Raw genomic sequence first — 27,161 nt, forward strand, 5'->3', positions numbered from 1 at the left:
CCCAACTCTTGGTTTACAACCCCCAAAGCTCCAGTCTCTCATGAATGGACAAGGTAAGGGGTTTGTTCAGAATGGGGAGTCTCAGGGCTAGGACCCTGGCTAATTTAATTTTTAAAGCCTCAAAGTCTTGCTGGTGTTCCCTATTCATTATATGGGTTCCTTTTCTCCCCTTTTAGAGTCTCATATTAGGGCATTTTCATTAGGCCTAATTAGAAGTCCAGATGCAACAAAACCCAGATATTGAACCTGTTATTGTGAGATCTGAGTTTTCATCAAGGAGACTTTATATCCTCTCTTTTCCAGGTAGTTAAGGTTAACCTCTGAGTCTTGGTTTATCTGGCTGCTAATTATTAGCAGGTCACCAACATATTGCAATAGGGTTCCCTTCATTAAATCTAATTCTCTTAGTTTCTTTGTCAGTGCATTTCCAAAGAGATGAGGACTGCCCTGGAAGCCCTGTGGGAGAACAGGGCTACTCAGTCCATTGTATACTGAGTAGCTTCTAGAGTATCGAGGTTTTTTCCACTCAAGAACAAAAAGGGAGGCGCCTGCGAGACTCAGTTGATTAAGAACCTGACTCTAAAGAAAAAAAAAGAACCTGACTCTAGCTTTTGGCTTAGGTCATGACTTCAGGGTCGTGAGTTCAAGCCCCACATTGGGCTCTGTGCTGAGCAGGAGCCTGCTTGGGATTCTTTCTCTCTCTCTCCCCCTCGGCCCTTCGCCACTTGTACTGCCTGTGTGTGTCTCTCTCTCAAAAAAAGTAAAAAGGTATTGGGAGTTAGGGTGGAAAGGAATGTAGAAAAAGGCATCTTTAGGGAATCCCTGGGTGGCTCAGGGGTTTAGCGCCTGCCTTCGGCCCAGGGTGTGATCCTGGAGTCCCGGGGTCGAGTCCCACGTCGGGCTCTGTGCATGGAGCCTGCTTCTCCCTCTGCCTCTCTCTCTCTCTTTCATGAATAATAAATAAATAAGATCTTAAAAAAAAAAAAAGAAAAAGACATTTTTAGATGCTTCTCTTTAAGATCATTAAGATCTAGCATAGTGAAATATTGAGTATCTCCAGGAACCTGGGTGAGTAAGGTGTATGGGTTAGGGACACTGGATAAATGGGACTAATCACCTCATTTATCATCCATAGGTCCTATACAAACTAATATTTCCAGTTCGGCTTCCAGACAGGGAGAATTGGGATATTGCTGGGAGATTGACATGGTTTAATTAGCCCCTTTTTCTAAAAATTTAGCAACTAGTAACTGGATTCTTTTTAAGGCCTCAGGTTTTAGGAGACATTGTATTTTTTCAAGGAAATTCTACTCTAGGTTTTAACCTTATTTTTATTGGATGGAACATTTTTAGCCTTTTCCTGGGACAGAAGAGTTTACTTGGCCCCTAACCTCCTTGGGAATATTTAGAGGGTTCGGATCACGACCCTATGAAGTGCCAGTAGATGGAGACCCTGCCAATCTACTGCAGGTTCCATTTCCATTCCAAAAAGAATTCTACTCTTTTTTTAGGAAAATAGGGGCTCTGAATTTATTTTAGTAGGTCTCTTCCTTGCAGGGGATCTCAGGCATTTACAGGAAAGAATGAGTAATAGTAGCAGACCTGACCTCACAAGCAAAAGGGGAAGTAAATTACCTTACCTTATGCCCTCCATCTCTCCCCATTACTGTGCAATTGTGGTTGGAGAGGCACCAATAAGCCTGGTGCCTCTGCCAGGTCGTGACAGAGTAGGGCAGCTCCAGTATCTATACAATTTTCAGTCTTCCTACCTGACCCAGCAAGGGTGGGCCAAAGGCTCCACTACAGAGACAGTGATGCGCTGGGCAGAAGCTGGAGCTGGGCAGGTACTGCATAGGGTCAATCCATGTACAAGTTCTCATGAAGAGATTAGCGAGCAGCAGATGCAGCCAAGGCTTCCCACAGGGAGCATTCCTGGCATTCCCTTCCCAATGTCCCTCCTTCCAACAATAAGCACACTGGTTTTGTGGAAGGCTTGCAATCTCCTTTTGGTTGTCCTGTCTTCTGTGCTCTGAGTGTGACCTCGAGGTGGTGGATGAATTAGCTCAGCTGTTGTCTTTATGGCCAATCTCCTATCTCAGTTTCTCTGCCCTGTCCCTGTTATTACAGAACTTGAATGCCTCCTCTACTGAGGTTGATGGTGGAGTATGAGGACAGGCCTCTAACTCTGGCAATTTTCTCCTAATGTCTGGAGCAGAGTGAGTTAAAAAAATGCATGGTAAGCAATGCCCTTTCTTCTGCAGACTCCAGGTCTGTGTCAATATACTTTCTGAATGCTTCTGTTACCCAGCTCAGAAAGACTGTGAGGATTTCATCCTTCTCTTAAGTAACCTCTCTAACCTTATCATAATTCACAGATTGTATCCATCCCTCTGACAAACAGCTGAGGTGATGTAGTGTTCTGACTCAGTCTATGTCATCTGTATAGTCCCAGTGAGGGTCTTGTTCTGGAACCACATGACCACTCACTTGGTAGACTTAACTTGGTGTGAGGATTGGTAGCCATTAAGCCATCTGCATATTCTCTAACCTTCCTTATAATGATACCTTTCTAGTCAGAGGTGCAACAATGTGCTGAAATGATCGTAACATCCTGCCAGGTAAGCAAAAACGTCAGTCCCAGTCTGACAAACTCATCCCCAAACTTTTTTGAAACTCTACCAAATCTTTCTTTGTGTACCTATAAATCTCCCATAGAGAAAGAGACATGTACTTTAGCCATTCCCCAGCTCAGCCCCTCACCCTGCCCAGGGAGGAAGACTCTGGGGCAAAAGTGGGGCAAAGTTATGCAATTCATCTAAGGTCCTTTCAGCGCTAAGTGGGGGCAGACTACAGCACAGGTCCACCTTCCTCTAATTACAAATGCCTTCCTCTAGACCTTACTGAATTTTAGCATATGTCAGGAGGGTTCAGGCTAAGATCAGGGAATATTGTAGTTAAAGCTGACTTAAGTGATGCCTGGGTGGCTCAGCGATTGAGTGTCTGCCTTTGGCTCAGGGCATGATCCCAAGGTTCTGGGATCAAGTCCCACATTGGGCTCCCTGCATGGAGCCTGCTTCTCCCTCTGCCTCTCTCTCTGCCTCTCTCTCTGTGTTGCTCATGAATAAATAAATAAAATCTAAAAAAATAAAATAAAAAGCTGACTTAAGACCTCCAAGAATAGGGGCACCTGGGTGGCTCAAAGGGTTAACATCGGACTCTTGATTTCTGCTCAGGTTGTGACCTCCAGGTGGTGAGATCAGCTTCCTGTTGAGCTCCATGCTTAGTGGCAAATCTCCTTCAGATTCTCTCTCCATCCCCCTCTGCTCCTTTCCTCATTCTCAATCTCTCTCACTTTCTTAAATGAATAAAATCTTTTTTAAAAAAGACCTCCAAGAATATGACATGATATTTCTAAAAATATACAAAATAACTATAAAAGTAAATGAAACATCTTTCAACAAATGTCTATCATCTATGCAGGTACAATGATGGCAAATCTGTTCTGAAACTGCTAAAGCCAGAAACTTAATCCGGAAAACTGGGACTAATACTGCTCTAAAATTAAATGTCAAGTTATCCCTTACAGTGTCCCTGCCATCACATTTTGGGAGTTTCCCAGTTTCAGTGATGTTTGTTCACTTCCTTTAGCAAAAGTATAGGAAGTTCATTTCTTCCTAAATTATAGGAAGTAGTCACACTTTTGCTCATACTAATCACAAAGGTGCAGAAAAAATTATGTATTTTTTATTTCTTTATGACTGACTTCATGTTTCTCACAAACTGCTGGGGTGTATTTGTGTGTGTAGTATGTCACTTTGTGGGGTAGAGTGTAGATGACCTGTAGAGATTTTTTTTTAAGTTATCTTTTCTTAAAGTATAATATAAATACAGAAATACATACAAATTATGTTGGGCCATGAGCAAATGGTCAAGAAAGGATTCTGGAGGCATTTTCAGTGCAAAAAAAACTGCTTTTATTAAAGCATAAGGACTGGGCGTGTGGATAGACAGAGCTGCACTTTTGCTGTGTGAAGCTGGTGATTATATCTAGTGCTCAAGGAGGTGGGGATGTACAGGGAGGATTAGATCATAAATGTTTTCTTCAAATTTCTACTTGTAAAACTACTTCTGCAAGATTTCTCTGGTGCTTATCATTCAGCTCGATATTAACTACCAGTGAGATGTACAGGCAGTCATGAGACCCTTTAAGAATGTAGCAGCCAATACCTATTTGATCCTTATCAGACAGATGCAAGCTATAGCCTTGTGGGCTAAAGATGAACATTTTTCTGCTTCTATCCCTCATCACAAATCATAAGTGAAATTTCAAGACTTGCTTTGTGGGAAGGGTGACAGGATCCTGGATTTCAGTCAAGGGTTGAATTTTTTTTTTCCTCTTTAAATATCTGCTGTAATCATTCTAATCCTAATTTTTGTTTTCCCTTGCTACCTCTCTGTTTCCCTCCTTTGAATGAAAAGAAAAAATTGCCTCAGGAAGAGGAGAGCGGCTTCATTTACATAGAGATCTACAACTGAAAAGCATATTCAGGTATTTCAAAATATTTATCTCAAAAGATGCAAAGATTAATTTTGGCATATTTTTCCCAATATTCCTCCACGTAAACAGAACCACGCTTGATAACTAATGAGCTCTAATTCATCAACTGCAGAAGAATTGGGCCAAACAACAGTGAAAACAAAGGGAAATAGTAGTGACTGCCTTTATAGTGTTTGATAGTTTGCACGATGCTTTTTTAATACTTGCCTTTTTTTAACCTCAGATGACTCTGTGGGATATGTTTTACTACCTTCATGTAGAGGCCTGGAGCAATTCAACTGCTTGCCCCCAACGTACAGCCATAACTTAAGAAAAAAACAACTTATTTTAAGCTTGCCTTCCTTGTGGTGGTAAAGGTAGAAATGAAAGGTGAATTTAGGGTAAACTTCCTTGGTTTTCAGAGGAAATATATTTAGCACACCCTCTCTGTTGTTCAAATGGTTATTAAACACAAGCCAGGGCCAGTGTCCTGGAGAAACACTCCATAGGTGAAGTCAAACTAAATGCAGACTGTGTGTCTTGGGAAAGAGGCATCCTGTTTCGAAACATAAACAGCTGCCATCTTCACAGTACAAGTGATCTCCCCTTACAGGTTATCATGATGGGAATTGATGTTTTGTTTTCTGGACAGGAGTCAGCAGTCTTGAACTCTGGAAGAGCTTGAAAACTTGGACTCTTTTTTTTTAAAAGGTTTTATTGGGGATCTCTGGGTGGCTCAGTGGTTTAGCCCCTGCCTTCTGCCCAGGGCGTGGTCCCGGAATCCTGGGATCCAGTCCCACGTCAAGCTCCCTGCCTGGAGCCTACTTCTCCCTCTGCCTGTGTCTCTGCCTCTCTCTCTCTCTCTGTCTCTCTGTCTCTCGTGAATGAATAAATAAGACCTTTTATATTTTTATTATTTATTTATTTATTTTTAAAGATTTTATTTATTCATTCATGAGAGACACAGAGATAGGCAGAGACCTAGGTAGAAGGAGAAGCAGGTTCCCCACAGGGAGTCCGATGCAGGACTGGAAACCAGGACCCTGGGATCACGACCTGAGCCAAAGGCACATGCTCAACCACTGATCCAACTTGGAGTCCTGAAAACTTGGACTCTTGAAGTAGGAGGGCAGGAAGAGCCCCAGAGAAGAAGCAAATTGCTGTGTTCTAGAAAAAGGGATCTGATATTTTTATTTTGTCTCCCTTTTCTGCATTGTAATTTCCTTACATCATCTTTAAATCTTGAACTCAGAGGCCATGTGTTAATTGTTCTTTAGGGAATCATTGCTGTCCATTGCTGTCTCTCTGGCAGAGAGAATAACCACAAGGAGGAAAAGAGGTTTATAGCCCTACAGTGGCAGAAAGGAGGAAGTGAGCCTCACTGTGCAGCATGAGGTGCTGAGGGCAGAAGTAGGCCCGAGGAACATTCTGGTACTCCCCAGGGTTCTCAGAAATGCATGCTGTTACCCAAAGGGTATTCCAACTTGGGACCACTGGACAGTAAAAGAGAGAGAGCCTCCCACAATGCAGGGAAACGGAGTACAACTACAATTAATTAAAGGAACTCAAATGCCTATTTTAGGTCCCTGTCCACCCTTCTTGTGGGGGCCAAGGGCAGGTTGTCCCAAAATGCACTATTTTGACATATTGGTTATTTTAAACAAAAGTTATTTAAGAGACAGCTTGTATATGAAGAACATTCAGACCCTGCTCTGTCCTCCTGGAAGCAGAAAACAAATCTCTCATGTGGAAGTTACCCTTTCTGTAAAGAGACATCCTCATCACCAAAGATGGGAAATTCAGGGATGAGAAGATTTTATAGACAACCCTGTGACTTTTTTTTTTAAAGATTTTATTTATTTATTCATGAGAGAGGCAAAGACAGAGGCAGAGGAGAAGCAGGCTCCCTGCAGGGAGCCCAATGCAGGACTAGATCCCAGGACTCCGAGATCATGCTCTGAGCTGAAGGCTCAGCCCCTGAGCCACCCAGACATCCCAACCCTGTGACTTTTTACTGAATCATTATCCCAGCCCAAATTCTATTTAGAATTCTTTACTAATTAAAGCTCCCAAAGTTAAGTTTTCTTTGACTTGTCAATTTCTCACAGATTCATTGTCTATTTTAAAAATACAGAAACTATCTGCTATGGTCCTTTCTTGAGGTCTCGATCATAAGAATATTTGGGGCTTTTTCATCCTGTTAATCTGAGTCATGCCAATTTAATTCTTAGTCTAGCTGGAAGACCTCGAAAGGTAGAGGACAAATTTTTCCCCTCCCTTCATTATCAACTACCATGGAGGGAAAAGGACAATTTCTAAAATATCAGAGTTGATATTCATTTTGCTACAAAAAACATGAGGTAGATACTATGAATATGTCTAAACTCAGATCCCTGCTCCATCCCTACAACCCCAAACAGGCTTGTGGGACCTGATGCCATCTCCAGGTAGACAATGTCAGAATTGAGTTGAATTTAGGAGACTCAGCTGGTATCAGAGAATTTCTGGCTGTGGAGAAAAGAGCCACCACACTGGAATCAAGTGCAGACTTTTACTGACCTTAACAAGTGTTCCATGATTGTATTCTCAGCTGAGGACAGTATCATACACCAATTCACTGTTATTCAAATGTATGTTAAGAAAAATGAAAACTGAAAGTTAATTATAATTAAAATGTTCTGGTCTCTTATGTTTTGGAATTATAATGATACTGGTTGTTTTTTTTTTTTTTTCCAAAATGGTAGGAGAGGAACACCTCTGTTTGCTTAGCAGCAGCTCCTAGCTCTTCTCAGGTAGCACGTGCATTGGTCTAGTGATAAATCTGTCCAGCACACAGAGTAAACAACTGCTTGCCTCCAGTTGGATTTTCAATTACCTCAGGTATGTAATCTGATGTCTGGGAGCCCCAGGCTGCCGAGGACAGTGTCGTCTTTGTGGGGTTATTTAAAGGAGATCTTTGTTTATCTGCTCCCCAAATGTCCTTGCTTCATATATTTCTTGCAGTCTGACATGTTCCCTTTCAATCCCAAAGGCTTTCTGTGTTCAAAGCTCCTTATCTATTATAATGCAAATGTCTCTGGGAAAAAAATAAAAGCTCTTTATCAACTAATATTTCAAGGAGAATCATAGCAACAAATGCTGAAGACAATTTCTTGGAAGCCCAGGATATAGGGGAGGCATGTATAAGAAAGGGAGTGAAGTGGGGAGAGAAGGACAAGAAGGAAGTGGGGGGAGGGGGGGAAGGACAAGAAGGTGGATGATCTCACAAAGTGGAGACAGATGACAAGGATGGGTTCTGGAAACAGGCCAAAGCTTAGATTCCCATGAAGCCAACCTCCATGACCCTCCGTTTTGCTTCCTCACTTGTAAAGTGAGCATAACAAGCTGTAACTTAGAGAGTGGTTTTAACAATTAAATGAGGCAATGTACAGGCTTTGCCTGTCCTACTCATTGCGAGGAAGTGTTGAGCATTAGCTCCATGTCTGGGCTCTGGGGTCCTAGGGACCTATACCACCTGCTGGCGATGTGACCTCAGGCATCGCTAAGAGGTTCTATCTAGGTGAAATGGGAACATGTCTTGCCTGCCGGCCTACCCATGAAGAAGGAAATGTATGAGGAACATTTTTTAACGTCCAGTTTGTGAACTATATGAATCACTCAGGTCTACTACATTGTGCTGACTATCCAAAGAGAGGGGTCATCTAATGACACTAGGTGAGTGGCTTTTTAACTGAAGAAGAAAGAGCTATAATAATAATTTATTACCAGCCAGAAATCAGTTTGTCTGTGATAATGAAAGTTAAAATACTACTTTTCTTAGAACTATGCTGAAAAAGACTACTGAAGAAGTATGGCATATGATAATAAAGGGGATGAATAAAAATGAAAGTGGAATGAAAAGGTGCAAGTTTCTTCTTCTTAGATCACAGATCACCTCCTCCCCCACTCCCTGCCCCCATCCCATCCCCAGTTCCCAGCAGTTGCCCCAACTGCTCCCTTTATTTTTTATTTTAGTGGAACGCCTTTTTCTGTCTCAGCCACAAGATGTCAGCCTAAGCTTAGTCATTTCTGTATATTTCCAGGCCACAAACCAATTTCTTCATCCCTTCCCTTCCTCTTTTTTGGAGGAATGATCATTGGCTTGTGGGCACTAACAAACCACAACTGATTGCATTGAGTTCTAGCAACTTCAGAAGGAGCTTGGCTAAAAACAGCATCCGGCCTCCAGAGGAGCTTTCCTGACTACCACGGCCCCCAGGCCCAAGAGAACACTGACCCCTCACCAGTGTGTCCACTGGTGCTTCCTGCGCAAGGACATGAAACCAGTGTCCCTGGTTTTGGAAAGGACACCATATACCTGTCTCCTGCCAGTATATGAAGGCAACTCTAGAATGGCTTGGCAGCTCAATGCCTTCATGGATGAATGCCCCACTTACAGCCTGTCCTCCCCAGGGTGTCAGCAGAATCTTTCCTCATAGGTGCAAGATACCTTGCAGTAGCTCCAAGAATCACCTTCTTTTCACACAATGGAGAAGAGGGGAAAAGATGGCTTTTCTTTCTTTCCTTGTGGACTTGTGTGAGACCCCCACCAAAACCTCTTCCAGATGCTTTCTAGCAGATGTAGATGTACAGCTCACTGGCCAGCTTGTCCCAGAGACCATCACCAGCAAGAAGATTGGGGACCCCATGATCAGTTTAGACTGGTTAGGCTCATTCCCTAGGTCCGAGGAGGGTTTATCTTCCTTTAGCACATTACTCTTACCAGTTCAGCTGTGGTTGCCCAGGGAGGTCTGTAGTATGCTAGAGCTTCCCTGAAACAGAGCAAGGAAATCACCAATTCCAACAGTTTATATATAAACTGGTGCCCTTTGCTAGAGGAAGGGGGAAAGGTAACATGTTGCCATGACCTGCCAGGACTCTGACATCAAAGGCCCCAGGGCCCATGCAGGGAGCTCCAGGTGTCAGGAGCCTGGGATCTGAGACTTACTCTCCTCTGACAGTCTGAGAGCTTGAGAAAATGCCTCTGTTCTCTAGGCCTGTTTCCTTCAGAGAAACACAGCATGCTCCAGGATGCATAACATTGCACAAAATCAGCCTGGGCTACTGGCCCTCTTTGGAACAGGCAGGCTCAGGCCCCTGCTTGTTTGTCTCTCTCTGTGCTCTTAAGCCATGGAGTCACAGTAACCTGTAATTTCCAAACAAATGATCTTCTATGCTTGTGTGAACACTGGGCACCACTATCAGCTGGCATCTTTCTGTTCCCTTTCCTATGGCTGACCTTTCCAGGAGAAAATACCCGGACACAAAAGTAGAATGTCCTGAGGAAGTGGACCTGAAAGGGACAAGAACTGTGAGGCCATTGATGTGTAGTCCTATAACATGGGAGACAAGGGGCCATATTGTTCACTGAACAGGGCTGCATGATAAGAGTATTCAAATACCAAGTCATGGCGTGCATCACGTTCAAGATCAAGGTCAACTTTGGGGAGAGGAGAACGTAGGAATGGAGATTGAATTTTTGGTTATACATGTTATGATTTTTCTCCTAAAAAGCTTTTTTTTTTCTGCCAAGAAACAGGTTGTCTGTCTGGATGCTGATGGCATGTGGGTGCAGCCCCTACTTCGGGCTCAGAGTCTTGGAGACGCTAAAAGCCACAGAGAATCAGGCTTCCTGCAGAATTTTAATTCTGGTTGAATTCTAGGAATCAGCCTCGTTGCAACTCCCATGGATGGAGAAGGTTGTTAACTGCATAAGGCTTGACCAAGAGCCATCCAGCTTCCCTTGGGACCAGGGAGACAAGTCAGTGAGAAACACCATTATATTCAGAAGAACTTCAGGCTTCACCAGGAGCAAGTTAGGCATGTGAGCCACCCTTGGCTTCAGCCTTGCTCTTGTCCTATAACTTTGAGCAAAAGAGAACTTGGCATTGTGGAGAAATGTCACATTTTGAAGGAGCCTCTGACAGGGTTGGACGGTACAGTTTTCTGTGCCATTCACTGGTTTCACCTTGTTCTGCCTCTTACCAAGAAGGAAATTCTAGAAGAGGAGTCGACTGGAAGCTCTGTACATGGAAGGACAAGTATTGGGCCAAGTTGGTGCTGAGACCCAGATCATCAAGGACCCTGGACCCACATACCCCACTCCCCTGCTCCAGACTCCCCTTCTATCTCAGGGTCCTGGGACAGGTTTCCTGAATCTGTGTAGCTCAGTCTCCCTCCTGGCCAGCAATGCTGATAGTAATAGTACCTGCCTCTGGGTTGTAAGGTTAAAATCACAAAGGATTCAGATAATTTTTACTATGATTTACCAACTACTCTGATTGTGAACAAATGATTTATCTAAGCCTTGAAGGTACCATTTAACCTCAAAACACTATCCTAGGGCCCAAGGAGATAGTGGGTAAAGATGTTACAGGACTACTTACCACAAAGTTGTATGAGGGGCACCTGGGTGGCTCAGTGGTTGAGCATCTGCCTTTGGTTCAGGTCTTGATCCCAGGGTCCTGGGATCGAGTCCTGCATTGGGTTCCACAGAGAGCCTGCTTCTCCCTTTGCCTATGTCTCTGCCTCTCTCATGAACAAATAAAATCTTTAAAATCGTTGTAATGAAATCCAGACCTTCACCTGAGTCCCATTGGCACAAAGGATTCCCAACCTGATCTCTGCGTCAGAATCACATGAGAATTTTATAAATAAAAATATTTTTAAAATGTCACCACCATAATATTCTAAATAGTTTGTGTTATCTATTTACACAAAAAAGGGAAATGAAATGAGTAGTTCAATCAGTGGGATGTTACAACTTGACTTTGTGACTTAGGGTCATCCTCTTTGGTGAAAATTTCTGTTTTTTTTTTTTTGAAACCAGTCCTTGGAAGTGTGTCTAACCAGGTATCCAAAGATGTACCCTCAGAAGAGTTATTTATTCTACACTGTCAATGTCCTCCAGCCAAAGACCATCAGGAACAGATCTGTGATTAAACAAGTTGAATTTATTTCTCATTTAAATAAGGGACAATACCATGGGGAAATGTGGAGTCTCTCAGTAAGAGCATGGTAGAGATGACATGAAAGGGTTTGGGGCTTGAACTGGGTGCTTTAGGGGCATCCTTGAGGAATCAGATCTTTGCATGGCAACAGATGCTGTCAGGGAGTGAGTCGATTCTATTAAAGAGTAGCTTGAAAATGTACAATTTGGGAGGATGTGAGACTAAAACTATGATTGGTAAAGCAACTGTTAAACGAATTACCCAGGAGGGGTGTTTGCTCAGTTTTGTGGTTTGAACTATGTTTATGTTTCTGACTGCATTCAGACAGGACCACAGAATGCCTTGACCCATCAGAGTTGCAACGTGGCCTTCTCTAATGTTGGTGTTCTGTGAAATTGTTTCTACTAAGCAGGAAAGTGTTATATGTTCTAGCTGTGAGGGCCAGGCCTGTTCCTGGCAGCACTGAGCCTAACAGATGGTGCCAGGCCAGTTCCCAAATGTCAGGGGCTGCCTCTCTCTTTCTCAGTACCTCTTTCAGCCAAGGCCAGACTGCCAGGTCTCAAGACTTAAATCGATCTTCACTGCTGCTGAGACGTTGCTAATCAGGTGTTTGTCCATATTGTGATGCCTAGAGTTAATCTCTCCTGCTGTTTGTTGCAGGATGAGTTGTTGTATCATCTGATATGGCAATCACTGCCCAGGAGCATTTAAGACTCTGGATGGGATGGATCAGTTGACTGCATCACCAGCAGTTACCAGAAACAGAAATGAGTATGAGTCCTTTCAATGAGCCTGTATACAGGAGCCTAATCATTAAACTGAGGCAAGAAAACACATCTTGGAATCCAACAAGGTCACTGGTGGAGAGCTGGGTATCTATTCCTTTAACCTAATCATAGGCTATGTTATTGCCTGGAGTATGCAGGTGCAGCAAGAAGTGTTTGCTGTAGTATAAACTCTCTAGCGGCTAGTTAAGAGAAATTAATGTCTTTGTGATTATCCATGATTCTAATAAATTTAAACGGATTTGTTGGGTTTCCAGAGAACAAATTGTGTAACTCATGACATCTGCTAGTGTCAAAAGTAAATTTTGGACTGAATGCAACTTTTCCAGTTGCATTATCCCTACCATGGGGGTTGCTATTCAAAGACTATGCATGGAAAAAGTCACTTATGCCTCTTGGAGTTCTCCCAAGTAGATTCTGTTTGCCTCTTTGGACTTTTCTGGATATTTTTTTGTTCAGAGAAACATGATCCCCTGGAGCAGTAGTAGTTTTAAATACATTAAAGTCTATAACACTTATCCTGTATATGCAGAATTATTACGTGGTGGTCAATACACACTAGGTTATCTTTGTATTCAGGATAAGCCTGATGGCCACATAAGCAACAGATCCTAATGGGGCATGAATTGTATTGGGATTTTAAGTATTATTTTGCAATGCTATTGACCAAAAACTCTATTCCCCAAGAGAGTCATCAGTTCCTACAAAGCAGCCAAGAGTGTATCTGACTATTGGACCAAACACAGTCCAACATTAGTCCCCAATGGACTAGGCTTTTCTGAGAGGGTTGTAATGGCTTTCACAGAAACATTTTGTTGACATGGGTCAAGGTCCAGATTTTAGAAGACTAAATTTGGGATCAGTTATGTGAGAGAAGCTTATGTCTCAGAAAGATCAGTATAAGGAAATTAACCTTGAATGTTTAAAGGAACAGTTGTCCAGAAGCTATGGTCTGAGAAAAATATACTGAAGCATTTTGTTTTTTTCTTAAATGGTAAAAGATTATGGCATGTGGGAGAGGCAGTCAAATGTAATAGGATGAAAATGAGGGAAATCATATTAAGAGAATGATAGAGGACAACACCAGATGTGATTTGATTAGTGTAGAGAGAGGAAAGAAAAGGGGTAATGAAAAGTAGAAAATTAATCTGATTCTGACATCTTGGGTCGTAGGTGAAAGCCATCTGTTTCTGCACTCTACATCATCAGCACTCAACATCATCCAGAAAATTCCGAAGAACTCCTTCAGTTTCAAGCCTCCTGATGGAATGGACATACAGTAGACAGGAGTCTTTTAAGTTGGGAGGTACACCCTGAAGACCAACATCTTGGAGTTTCATTGTGACAGTCATTAACAGTACTTGATAAAGCCTTTTCCCATTGAGGGTCAAGAACAGTTTTTCTCTGATGCCTTTTTCAGAGGACCAAACCTCCAGGTCTCAGATCATGCAGCAGTTGCTTCAGAGGTTGTTATAGAAATTGTTTGTACCTATTGGTGATAGAGTCAGAGGTATTGTATGAGTTCCCTAGAGTAATTACTCATATCAGCATATAAGACAGTTGAATCTAGAATTGGAAGTAATTCTCAAACTCATAAGGCAGCCTGTTATTAATGCAGAAGGAGGTAACTTCTGAGCCCTATGAGAAATTGATCTTGTTGCCATCAAGGCTAATGGGAATAAGGCCTTAGAAGTTTGAGGGGTTTTGAGATCTTTGATCGTTATGGTCTTAGAATTCTGTTAGTTCTTTTTATTTTCCCTAAAGTTTATGAATGATAAAATGGGGTTTCTGAATAAAAAGTAAAGCATACAGCGTTCTTAACAGTAATACCCGTGAAACACGTGTCTCTATTACTGCAAAGATAAATAAGATTTTCCAAGCCCAAAACACAAAAGCAAGCTATAGCTTTCCCTTTGTCATTATCGCTGTAGCTTTCCAGAAGGAAAAACCTCAGCCATGCTCATGCCCCACCTTTGTGGTCTTTCTGAGGTTGTGTCACCAACAGGTGGGACAATATCAGAAACATCCTCAGTAATACTTTATGCTCTTGTGGATAATATCATAAAGCCATAAAGCATTTTTTAAAAACTCTATTTCCATTATGGCTTATTATAAGTTTAGGTAAGATCAAAGCATCTCAATGTCTCCAACGTACACGCCCTGTAGTGGCCAGGGCATCTCTTTGTTCCTAGAACATTTTGAAATTATGGACTAACCTAAATTCATACCTACTATCAGTAAAAAAATTTACCTTTTTATGTTCTATCAGCCAACAAGTCTGGGTAAGGGCAATTAATTTAGCCATCTGGAATATTTAATTTCTGGGTGAAGCTTATATGTCAAGGGCAAATTCAAGCTTTTGATGGCATACCCAACTTTGTGATTTTTAGGATTTTTTTTAAGTTTAAACCATATAAAACCATAATAAAATCAGTTATCTCATCTACAAGATTCATACTGATGGTAGATGTTTCCTAAAATTATGTTACATAGTTGTTGGGTTCTCTTTCTTCAGGTAAAGAAAGGAGGGTGGTTAGATTTTAAAATGATGCAGCAGTGGATAGAGACCTTTGAAAGGCAAAGTAGGTGATCATGACTACCAGACAGGTGAGGATACAGGGGTTCTTTTATACCAAGTCCTTTGTAAAGCATTCCATGGGGCATGTTACCAGCCTCCAAAATAGAAGAGGCGCTCTCTCTCTCTCTCTCTCTCTCTATATATATATATATATATATATATATATATATATAATATATATAATTAATATATATATTCATATATATTCATATATATATATTCATATATATATTCATTCATATTGAATGCTTGACTCTCTCTCTATATATATATATATTTTCAGTATGTTACATTGCCTTGGTAATCAGAGAGAGAAAAGGAAATTTGTGCCTCTACCATTAGATCAAGATTATGTTAGCTTAAAGAACCAAATTATAAATTCAAAGAGAGTCACTGCCAAAGAGTTGGGTTTCTGTGTCTATGTGAAGTACTCTCATAAGATAATAATTACATGCCTTCAGGTATTAGACCATGAGGAGTAACCAACACTGGGTCCAGACCTCGTGGGTAGCCTCTGAGCATAAGTGAGTGACTAAGACCTCTCTGCTGTCCAAGTGCTTTGGTGAAGGGACAGGAGTATTTTGAGCCAGGCCAACATAGGCTCTCCACCAAAGGCTGCTCCAGGCTGCTGGTATGCCCACAACAATAGAGTAATAGCCAACTGCTACTTGTGGTTCTCTGAGGATTGTGCTTTTTGTTAATCCTCTGCCACACTTTAGTAAGTGCATTGATTAGAATTCATAACCGTGTTAGCTCAAATGTTGTTCTTTCAAAATCTTTGTACCTATGCAATAAATATGCAATGTTGTTCTCTTTGAAAAAGCTTCTATGAAAAGCTCTAAGAACTGACTGATGGGAATTCAGACTGTCATGGGATTATATTATTTTTGGAAATTCTAAAGTTTCTCTTTTCATCAGCTAAGTATTGGGACTTTTTAATAAAAAGCGTAGGTCTTCAAGTTATTCTATGGACACTTCTTTTAGATTGTAACTTAAATACAACAGTAATTTTGAAAGTGTTTTGAATACTTCATTTGTTTTGTTTTGGGGACTTAAAAGTCAATGGATTAATATTACTATCACCATTTGAGTACTGAAAAATTTTTTAGAACCAAAACAATTTACTACTGATGATTACGTGAACTGTTCACTTGCAACTTCCCCAAGGCCAAGTGACCTACCACATAGGCTTTTGCTTCATTAGCTCTTGATGCCTGAAGCACATGCTACTAGTATGCATCTGTAGAATTTATCATTGAGAAATCTCTAAAGGGTCTTATAAATTGCCTTCTCCAGAGTTTAGTGCAGAAGAGGGGTCGGTGATATGGCAGTCAAATCACAGTATGACTTGCCTTGCCCATGAATGCTTGACTCCAGGGTTTGCCATAATTGAATGTGTTAGGAGCAGTAAATACATAACCTACCTAACTGTTCTCTCATGGAATTAATTCTTCATTTTTGATAGGTTGATGAAGCTAGTATGAAGTCTGAGGTTAGCTTATTAAATATTAGAAAAATGTATCTAAAGGAAAATGTTGAAAATGTAGCCATTAATGTTGAAAAAACCCATTAACTTTTTTCAGTGCAAATACTGTGTATTTTTATGTCTTGTAAAGCATGATAAAGTTTTTAAAATGTAAAAAAAAAAAGAGAGAGAGAGAGAGAGAGAGAGAGAGAAAGTCCGTGTAGGATAATAACTCATTAAATGTATTAGGGACCCTAGAACTAAATCAACAGAAGTTTTCTTTCTTTCTTTTTTTTTTTTCATAAATCAGTGGAAGTTTCCATGCATTTTGCTATCGTATATAGTAAGCAAGTTTGATATGGCTTGACCACTGGATCTAACAAAACACTGAAATAAGCAGGAAGTCTCTAATGATTCACATAACTGAGTTAATACTACCACTTGTTCAGAACTTTCATGAACAAAAAGCAAAAGGGATTTGTGAATCTAGAATCTTGGAGAAAAATTTTTAAAGACTTTGTTTATCCATTTGATAGCGGAAGCATGTCCAAGGGAGAAGCAGAAAAAAGGGAGAAGGACAAGCAGAGTCCATGCAGAACAGAGAGCCCAATGTGGGACTCTATCCCAGGACTCCAGGATCATGAACTGAGAGGAAGACAGACACTTAACAACTGAGCCACTCAAGCACCCCAAAGATAGTTCTATTAGTACATTCTACTTATATATAATTCACCTAGGAAGATCAACTCTCTTTTGGATTTGCCTGGTTTTATGGTGGGTTTTTTTTTTTTTTTTTGGTTGTTCTAAATACCGAGGTTATAGGACAAAGTCTATCATTGTACTTTTGAATTAGTTAAAACCTGAAGAATTTTAACAAACTGGATTATTCTAATTATTCCTATTTCTTTTTATTATTATTCTGAGTTGTAAAAAGTCAAAATAAAGACTCATAGCACAGAAGACAATATAAATCATAACCATCTAAAATCAGAAGTAATTTTAGAACATTGTAAAAACACACAAGAATAAAATTAAGAAAAAAACACAAGGAATTTTTAAAAACTCACTAAAGTGTAAAGAAAGCACTGATATTTAACAGAATAATTAAATTACAAAAGGAAACTGCTCAATCTAAGCATACAATTTTATTCCTGTTTTATACTACTTATGTAATAATTTGGAGCAAAAAAACTATTATTGTACTTTTATGTGTATATACTTAGGCATATACAGATATATAAAGAGGGAATTATTTAAATTTTTACCTGGATCTTTAAAATAAAATTAATTTATCAGTATAGTAAACAATGTGGATATCATATTATATTTGTCCAATGAATAAGCTGTAATACATTTCTCAAGCAGAAATTCATATATATTATATATTATTTATTGTATCTTATATAGTTAACCATTTATATTAAGATCATTTTTTTTAAGTAGTCTCTATGTAGCGTGAAGACCAACATGGAGCTTGAACTCACAACACTGAGATCAAAACTTGAGCTGAGACCAAGAGTCAGATGCTTAACTGGTTGAGCCCACCCAGGCATCCCTATATTAATCAAAATAATCAGCATGAAAAAGAACTACAGGACAAAAAACAAGAATTGTTTCACTATTTTTTCTTTATAAACATATCATTTTAACAATTGAAGTGGATGAATTCTCACACATATAGAAACATATATATTTACTTCTGTCTATATAATCTGGATAAGAAAGTTGTCATTCAAAGACAATTGTATATTTTCTTGTTAATCTATTGCAATTTAAAACAGTAAGAGTAGAAATTATGTATGTTAGTAAGTGGTTTGTGTCTGCTTTTAGAAACTTACCTGGCTTTCAAAACTTAATTAACAACTCATTTGTCTAAGATCTTAAAATTAGATAAGGATTGGAGAATTCCAATTTAGTTAAATCTGTATCTGTAGCTTTATACAAATTTAATAAAGTTTAAAACTTTAAAAATACATCCATTATTATCATTTCATTTCACTATGTATATACACAAATTTATACACATAATTTTTTATCTTAAACTGGTTATATAAATATATAAACAGTGTCAACTTACCTAACTCATTAATATAATATAGGAAATTTATAAAATTTAAATCATGGGACAGTTCACCTTGGGGTTTTGAGCAAAAAAAATAAATACTGTTTGGACGTTATATTTTTATGGTAATTTTACCACATTTCTAAGTGTACCAAATCCAGTTTATTTGGAGAATATACTTTGATTTAGATCATCTAAATTCAGTGTTACTTTTTGGTGTGACATATGGTATATCCCAAAGATGTTACATTTGCCTTGTAATCACTGAATGAAGTGTTCCACCTATCTCAAGTTAGTTGATTGTGTTATTCAAGTTTTCTGTATCTTTGTTAATTTTCTGTCCAGTTGTTCTAGCAGTTATTCAGAATGGGGTATTGAATTTTCCAGCTATAGCCAGTCAACTTTCTATTGCTCTTTTCAATTCTAGCAGTGTTTGCTTCATGTATTATGAACTTTTTTATCAGATATGTATACACTTATAATATATATTCCTGATGTGTTAAACTTTTATTTTTGAGATGTTTATCTCTCCAATAATATTTCTTATCTTAAGATCTATTTATTTTATTTTTATTAAAGATTTTATTTATTTACTTGAAAAAGAGAGAGAGAGAGATTGAGCATGAGTGAGTGGGAGGGGCAGAGGGAAAAGCAGACTTCCCACTGAGCTGGGAGCCAGGATGTGGGCCAGATCCTAGGATCTTGGGATCATGACCTGAACCAAAGGAAGACCCTTAACTGACTGAGCCACCCAGGTGCCCCTTAAGATCTGTTATTGATAGAGTCATTCCACCTCTCTTATGGTTACTATTTATACATCTTTCTTACTTTCATTTTCAATCTCTTTGAGCCTAAATTTAAGGTGTGTTGGCATCAGGGGTTGGGTCATTCAGAAACTCCGTTTAAAGCACAGTATCCTCATTTGTTCCTCAAAGTCTATTTTCTTACCTTATTTATTTATTCCAATTCCCCACTCCCTTTTTACCTAAGGCTCCCCAAAGAAAATCATTATATGTTTATTGTGTCTTTTATTTCGTGAGTTTATATAAAATGTATAGTTTTATAATGTGTACATGTTTTAACTTTAGTAAATGCTACTGTGTTCTCCCTCATTTTGTTTCTTGCTCTTTTAGTCTGAACTTCCTCTAGACCACGCCAAGAACATGGGCCTTACTGGCACATTAGCGGTCTTTCTTATTTAAAAAAAAGAAAAACGAGAAAAAAGGATCCAACTAGATTAGCAGTCAGCAACCACTTCTGGCAGGCCGGAATCTGGCCCTGTGCTTTTTTATGAAAATAAAATTTTATTGGAACGCAGCCATGCCCATTCGGGTGTGTACCATTTATGAATGTTTTCATGCTACAAGGGTCAAGTCTAGTAGTTGCCATAGAAACCATATGACCTACAAAATGAATGATATTGCTATCTGTGCCTATACAGAAAGTTCACAGACCCCTGACCTGGATGATCCAATACAATCTGTGTATTCTCATCCGCCAAAACGTTCCTTTCTCCTGCCATTCTTACTGAGGGGCGCTTTGAGCTAATGGAGGAAGGCAAACAAGCAAACATTTACCATGACGGCAGAGATTTTCCGAAGGCAAAATCAATTCAGAAATCTCACTTGTGGTTACATGACTAGGCCTCAGCGCTGGCAGAGCCTGTCACACATTGGAAATGCTGCTTCTACAAGCCCCACGTTAACTCCTCTGGATATTACAGACTTGAGCAATTAAGTCTTGGTGTTTAAGACTGCTTTTTAAATCTGTCCTTTAATGTTGAGTGAAAAAAGAAGCTGATTTCAGTGAGAACTGTTTCTTACTCTTCTATACTCACAGAATGCCCTTATATTTTTTAATACTGTTATCCATATTATCAGTTATTGTAAAAGGCTCCAGGCTTTGGGAAAAAAACATTTAAAAATACAGAAGGCACAAACTCTTGGAGATTAAAGTAAGGCAGGTGGGCAGAGGCCCCAAAACTCTTAGCATCAAAGGTCTTTCAGAGCATTATTACTTTTCTCTGTTCACTATTACTTTTTTGTCTTTCTATCCTGGTCTAGACATCATCTCTTACTGGTGTAGTTTAGCAAAGACTCAATTGACAGGGGTTAAGTCATTGTGTAGTACATACAGTTCTAGGCAGATAGTAGACACTCATTAAATGTCTATTAGATGAATGGGTGGCCATGATGGGTGCTTTCAGTGTAATCCCAGCCCTCTAGAAACTTTAAATGTTAAGGATAATACTACCACAAGCATTTGGTGATGGGTATCCAAACAGGCAACCATAACATAAGAAGATTCCAGACACAAATGGACAATGAATTTTTAAAAATTTATTCATGAGAGACACAGAGAGGCAGGGACATAGGCAGAGGGAGAAGCAGGCTCCCTGCAGAATTCTATCCCAGGACCCCAGGATCATGACTTAAGCCAAAGGAAGATGCTCAACCACTGAGCCACCCAGACACCTTTGGACAATGAATTATGCTAATGAAATATGCTACACAATGGCCATAGGTTGGGGGGGGGGAGTGAATGGGGAACACATAAAAAAATCCAAACAATTAGCTTCACTGAAGTTTTATTTACACTTAGGTGATGTAATTAGCATCAGGTAAACTGTCTTGCCATTATCAACCCAAGAGTGTCTATTAATAATACTTGTTACATGAATTCTCAGTGCATTTGAATTTCACTTGTCTCCAGTACCTGAGCAAGGGTTCAAACTGAATCAAGACCTCATTTTATAAAACTTATATATTCAAGTCACAGGGCCACCTTACCAAGTGAACAAATAACCATTTTTTTCTCATAAATATATAAATGCCTGATTCATGAATATGCAATTTATCCTTTATTTTTGCTATTTGGGGCTTTTGTATTTGGTTGTGCAATATTTAATATTTGCTGAGAGATGTAAAGAATAATATTGCAAGCATGCATTTACACACTATCCAACTTGACAAATAAAGCCTTTCAATCCAATTAAGTTCCTAGTGGTCTCATCCCTGATCCATGATCACAGAACTCTTTCTCCCTATTAGATGTAAAAACCCTCTAGACTTTGGGTATTATTATTTTCATGTGTTTCTTTATATTTTTCTATATATACATTCATCCCTAAAAATATCCAATATTGTCTATACGCTTATAACCTACATGTAACTGGTACCATAATTTAGTTTTTTTTTCAAATCATTTTACTTCAATCTGTATTATATCTTTGAGTTTCATCCATAGTGATACAGGTATATGCCATATAATATTCCATTGCATGAATACAGCAATTTTTTTGTCAATTTCATTTTTTTATTATTTAGCTTCTTTCCAGCTTTTTTTTTTTTTTTTGCTATTACAAACAATATTTTGTGAACACTCATATATGTGTTTCCTTATGGACATGAGCAAGAATTTCTTTAGGGTGATATATAATAATGACAACATTGGTACTATCACTACTAGAAATAAAACTTGTAACATACTTTTACTAATGTAACTTCTAAGTATGTCAGATATATTAAATCATATTATCCTCACCTCAACCCAATGAGATAGATAATTATTATCCTCATTTTATGCATACAGAAAACGTAAGTGGACAGTTGATGGGTCATACGATATGTACATTTTCAATTTTACCAGATACAGAAATTATCCTTCAAAGTACTACAAAAATTTCCATGTCCATTAGAGAAGTATATAAGTTTTTATTGGTTTATATTCTTGCAGAACTTTCAAAAATCGTTAGGGAGATAAAAATATATATTTATGTGTTTTTATTCGTGTCAATAACTCAGATGATAAAGAGAGATATCAAAATAAATTTTGTCTTAAGAGTGTGGATGAGTAAAGAAATCACAGAGGCTGGGAGTTTGACAAACATGTAAAATGCCCCACGGAGCGTCAAACATTATTGATTGCTGGCATACAGCTGTGGGAAGGGTGGAGCCATACACTGGTGACAGTTTTGTTTTCCCAGCACTCACGGGGCTATTGAACACAAAAGGAAATGTCTCAACTAAAACTCAAGAGTTAGAAAGTCTGTTCCATAACTTTAATTCTCTCTCAGCTTGAACATATATAACTTTCCAGTGAGTTATGCATTCTGAACACCCCTACATTCTCTTTCTTAGTTGTGAATCATTCAAATAGCATAGGAAAAAATCAGTATGTTTGTTTAAAAAAACAGAAAAAAGGATCCCTGGGTGGCTCAGCGGTTTAGCTTGCCTTCGGCTCAGGGCGTGATCCTGGAGTCCTGGGATCCAGTAACACATCAGGCTCCTTGCGTGGAGCCTGCTTCTCCCTCTGCCCATGTCTCTGCCTCTCTCTCTCTCTCTATGTCTCTCATGAATAAATAAATAAAATCTTTAAAAAATAATAATAAAAAAACCCAGAAATGTCCACTTCTCCTCAGAAATGGTTAATTTTTTTATATTTCTTGTAGAAGGATAGAATGTTTATGTATATTTGATTGATGGAGAGATAGACTCAAATTATGAACCTAAGGAGATTAAGGATCTTTAAATTTGTGGTCAAAAAAGATAAAAATAAAACTTTCTGACTCATGGAGGTTGTGGGAAATGCCATTTTCCATGAACACATTTATATTAACACTTGAAACGCACCCAGACTTCAAATCCCACCAAATGGAAAATTTCCCAAGTGTGGGAAGTGGGCTTCTTACCACATAGGTTGCTGATTCCCTCTTCATCAAAGGGCCCCTCTGTATTCAGCATATTTCAGAAACTCTAGTAATTTTTGTGAGGGGGTTATTCAAACATACTTGACTGAGTAAAAGTGTAAGATATGTTTTCCAAAGAAATAGAAGTTCAAGCCATAAGAAATTAGGATATGCTCACAGCAGCAAAAACTACATTTCAGCCACACAGCTTATGTTCTGGTGGCAAACTCCTTTCCCTACAGAAAATTTAGAGGTACTATCACCTTCACAAAACGACAGCCCCTCCTCCTCAAAGGGAGCATTTCAGAACTCTGAAAATTCTGATTCCCTACTGAATTTTACAGAAGAGGCTTTCTGAGGCCACAAAGTACCCCTTCTGGTCCTGCAGTTCCAGAGAAAATATCAAGAGTAACAATAGAAGCTTCCTTCTTTTGTTTCTTAGTTCCACCCCTGTTGAAAGGTCCCTGAGTTCTTCAAACATCAACCTGGATTATTTAGTAGAAAACATGAGAGAAATAAATATCTCTTCCGGGCATTCCAGTTAGAAGGAGAAGCCTGGGCTTAATGTCACTATTACTGACCAAATCCCCTCCTTCTCTTCTTTTTGCTTGGAGCTAAGAAAACATATTTCATGGTGAAATCTTGGTTATGAGGGTTTGGTTTCAAAATGATTTAGTGATTATAAGCCAGTCTTCCATGAAATTACTTGAAGGTAGATGGAGTCTGGTATGATATTTAAAAAAAAAAAAAGATTCCTTTAAAAAAATACTACCCTTTGTGTTTTAATTTAGCCACAGTGTGTCTATTTTCCATTAAGAAAACTGTTCCTGAGCTGTTCTAAGGTATCTAAGATTTCGACTATATATGACATACAATTGCCAGAAAACCCATCCCACTAAAGAGAATTCTAATTAGCAAGGCTTCTGCTAATGAAATACTCAGAAGTTGGAGGGGTGGTGGTGGTGGGGGGGGATGTGGTAACTGGGTAATGGACATTAAGGAGGGCATGTGATGTAATGAGCACTGGTATTATATAAGACTGATGAATCACTGATCTCTACCTCTGAAACCAATAATACATTATCTGTTAATTAATTGAATTTAAATAAAATTAGGGAAAAAAGAAGTCAATGTCTTTTAAGTTAACTTAATACCAAAACAAAGACCTTGCAAGGCACGCTGCCATTCAAGAATATGTTTGTACTATGACAGGTTTCTAGAGGAGCTATCTGATACTTCTTTTAAGTGAGATGGGTAGTTAGGGTCCCTGGGAAGACAAAAGATCAGGGAAGGAATGTGGAGAGATAAAAGGAAGAGGAAAAGTGGGGGGTGATTGATGGAGGGACAGAGGAATTGCACAGTAGAATAAATCTCATCTATTAAAATAGTTCATGGCTCTCTGATAAATCGGCACATTCAGAAATCTGTTTTCTTTACGGAAACTTATATTTTGTTATCTTGAGCACATTCTGAAGTTATTTCTTTGGGACTCCAAAGAATCATATTTTGGAGATGAGGAGCAACCTAGCTGATACTAAACAATAGCCATTGATTTTGGAGAATATGCTTTTCAATACATGAATGTATTCACCAGAACAAACCAATACTCCATTCCCAATTCAATCTTATAACCTTTGATCCATGGCTTGTGGCATGGACAACAGAAGGGGCGGGGGAGGGGGGGGAAACGCTACAAATGAGACTATAATTCAACTTCAAGAATCAAAAATTAGAGGCAATATTGTTGTCATTGTCTTAGTTTGGGATCTGCCTGAGGCAGATGATAACAGGGATTTGAGACGCTTCTGAAGCTAGCAGGCAGGGGCTGCCAAGAGACTGGAAATGGGAAGGGTGCTGAGGAAAAATGAGAAGAAGTGAAAGATAGGGGGGTGAAGTAGAGTCCCCCACCCCAGGAAGTTAAATACCTAGAGGAGCACTGAGGAGAGCCTGAGGACAGCCCACAAATGATGAATGAGAGAGAGAAGGTGGGAGGAGCACGGGCAGGCTCAGTACCAGGGTTTAGGGAATTTTAGGTGAAAGGGGCAGGGTGGGTCTGCTTCCCACCTAGGCATCATTAACCTTAGAGCTAGCACAATTTTATTTATTTATTTTTTTAATTTTTTTTATTGGAGTTCAATTTGCCAACATTTAGCATAATACCCAGGAGCTAGCACAATTTTAAAGGGCTAAGGTCAGACAATCAGGGCCACCCCTAGAATCAGGGATAGGGTAAGCTCAAGTCTCTTCCTTGCTCAATCCAGAAGCCACGGGCCAATACTTGGTCGCACCCAACTCTTGAGAAAAGGAACTGGGATGCTGCCTGCTTACACACCAAGATGATGAGAGACAGGACAGGCAAGCCCAGAGGAAAAGGTGGGCATTAGAAGTACTTTTACCTCTTACCCCTTCTTAGTGTTTCCTTGATTGTTTCCCCTGAACCTCTTCTGAAATGATGGTGAATGTAACCTCTTCATGATTCCTTATTAACTTCTTCAGGAAAATAAAGTGAGATACTTATTTCCTTTGCTGCTTGAAGCCCCTGCCCCAAGCCTAGGCTTCCTCCTTCAATTTATAGTTGAAGTGTAGGGACCAGAGTAAAGAATACCATTCAGGTCTCTAAGAGCAGAGAGGACCAGCCTTGCCTTTTAAGTTTTTCCCCCAGGTTTTCAACTTTTTCTTTGTGCACATTGAGGAAGTTCTTTCATTCTTTCACTTTGGCTCTTTAGGGACAACTGGGGGGAACAAACTCAGAAGGAGATTGAAAGGAAATTGAGTTGGACTCCTGCCTGATCCCCCACTGTGGTAGGGTGAATGTGGGAGTGGCACACAGTGAAGGAAACCCCAGCACTCAAGTGATGAATAGCCAGGGCATCTGGCTGGCCTATACCATCTTGGTAGGACTCCTGCATGTGGTTCCACTCAGCATCTCCTTCTTCAGCATTCCTGTTGTCTGGACCCTGACCAACATCATCCATAACTTGGCTACATGTATTTTCTTACACACAGTGAAAAGGACACCCTTTGAGTTCCTGACAGAGGAAAGGCTTACCACTGACACATTGGGAACAGATGGACTATGGGCTCCAATTTATCTTTTCCCACAAATCCCTCAGCATCTCTCCAAATGTCCTCTACCTCCTGGCAACCTTCTACACCAAGTATGATGCTGCTCACTTCCTCACCAACACAGCCTCATGGCTCAGCATACTACCACCTAAGTTGCCCCAATTCCAAGGGGATCATCTCTTTGGCATCAACAAATACTGAGAGATGGAGCTGGGGATGACACTGGACCAAAGGACTGTAATGTCCTTTCCTTCTCCACACTGTCTTCTGTATCCTGAAAGCCTGAGAACTATACAACATTTCCCAAGCCCCAGGAAGAGAAAATGGGGATCTTTGGGCCCAGTCCTGCAAAGAATAGATTTCTTTGAATCAAAAAAGGAGGAAAGATAAGGGCCAAATCAGTCTCATTCACAGCAGGAAGCCATGTTTGGGCAGTGTATTTGGTAATACAAAAAAGTTTTTCCAGATCAAACTACCTTCCAGCTCTGTTTTACTGTGTATTATCCTTATAGTAAAGAATTTTTTTTCAAAAAAGAAAAATACAGGAATTTAAGGCAATTAGTGTACCTGAGAGGCAAAAGAAACAGGAATAGGACAATGGGGAAATGAGGCAGAGAAGTGAAGCCACCCTTTAATGGGTATGACTTCAGGCTAGCCACCACTGAAGTAACTGGAACTCCATTCTATTGGAGAGCTCAGGGAGTCAAAGTAGAATACAACCTCAGTGTTTCTCTCTCCCCAAGGGTGAGGGAGCTGGGGTATTGATTGAGTGATGCTTCAAGAAGCAATAATTTCTCTCTCTCTCTCTCTCTCTCTCTCTCTCTCTATATATATATATATATATATATATATATATATATATATATATATACACAAAGATAGATAGATGATAGATAGATAGAGATAGAGATAGATAGAGATAGATATCAATTATATATATCAATCACTTCGTGTGGCAGATTATTAATCACCATTAATCAAGGGATGCCTGT

At 39.5% G+C, this 27,161-nt stretch overlaps 1 protein-coding gene across 1 annotated transcript in view; it reads left to right on the forward strand.

Annotated features, from left to right (window-relative positions):
• Positions 1-26,370, forward strand: part of LOC121477872 (ORM1-like protein 2) — a 69,104-nt gene extending 42,734 nt beyond the window's left edge. The window contains 4 exon segments of the mRNA XM_041732398.1: positions 8,199-8,251; positions 9,142-9,240; positions 25,910-26,128; positions 26,130-26,370. Of these exon segments, the coding sequence (XP_041588332.1) occupies positions 8,199-8,251; positions 9,142-9,240; positions 25,910-26,128; positions 26,130-26,370 (612 nt within the window).
• The last annotated feature ends 791 nt before the right edge of the window (positions 26,371-27,161 follow it).

The sequence above is a fragment of the Vulpes lagopus genome, chromosome 18, assembly GCF_018345385.1.
Source record: "Vulpes lagopus strain Blue_001 chromosome 18, ASM1834538v1, whole genome shotgun sequence".
NCBI classification, from domain to species: domain Eukaryota; kingdom Metazoa; phylum Chordata; class Mammalia; order Carnivora; family Canidae; genus Vulpes; species Vulpes lagopus.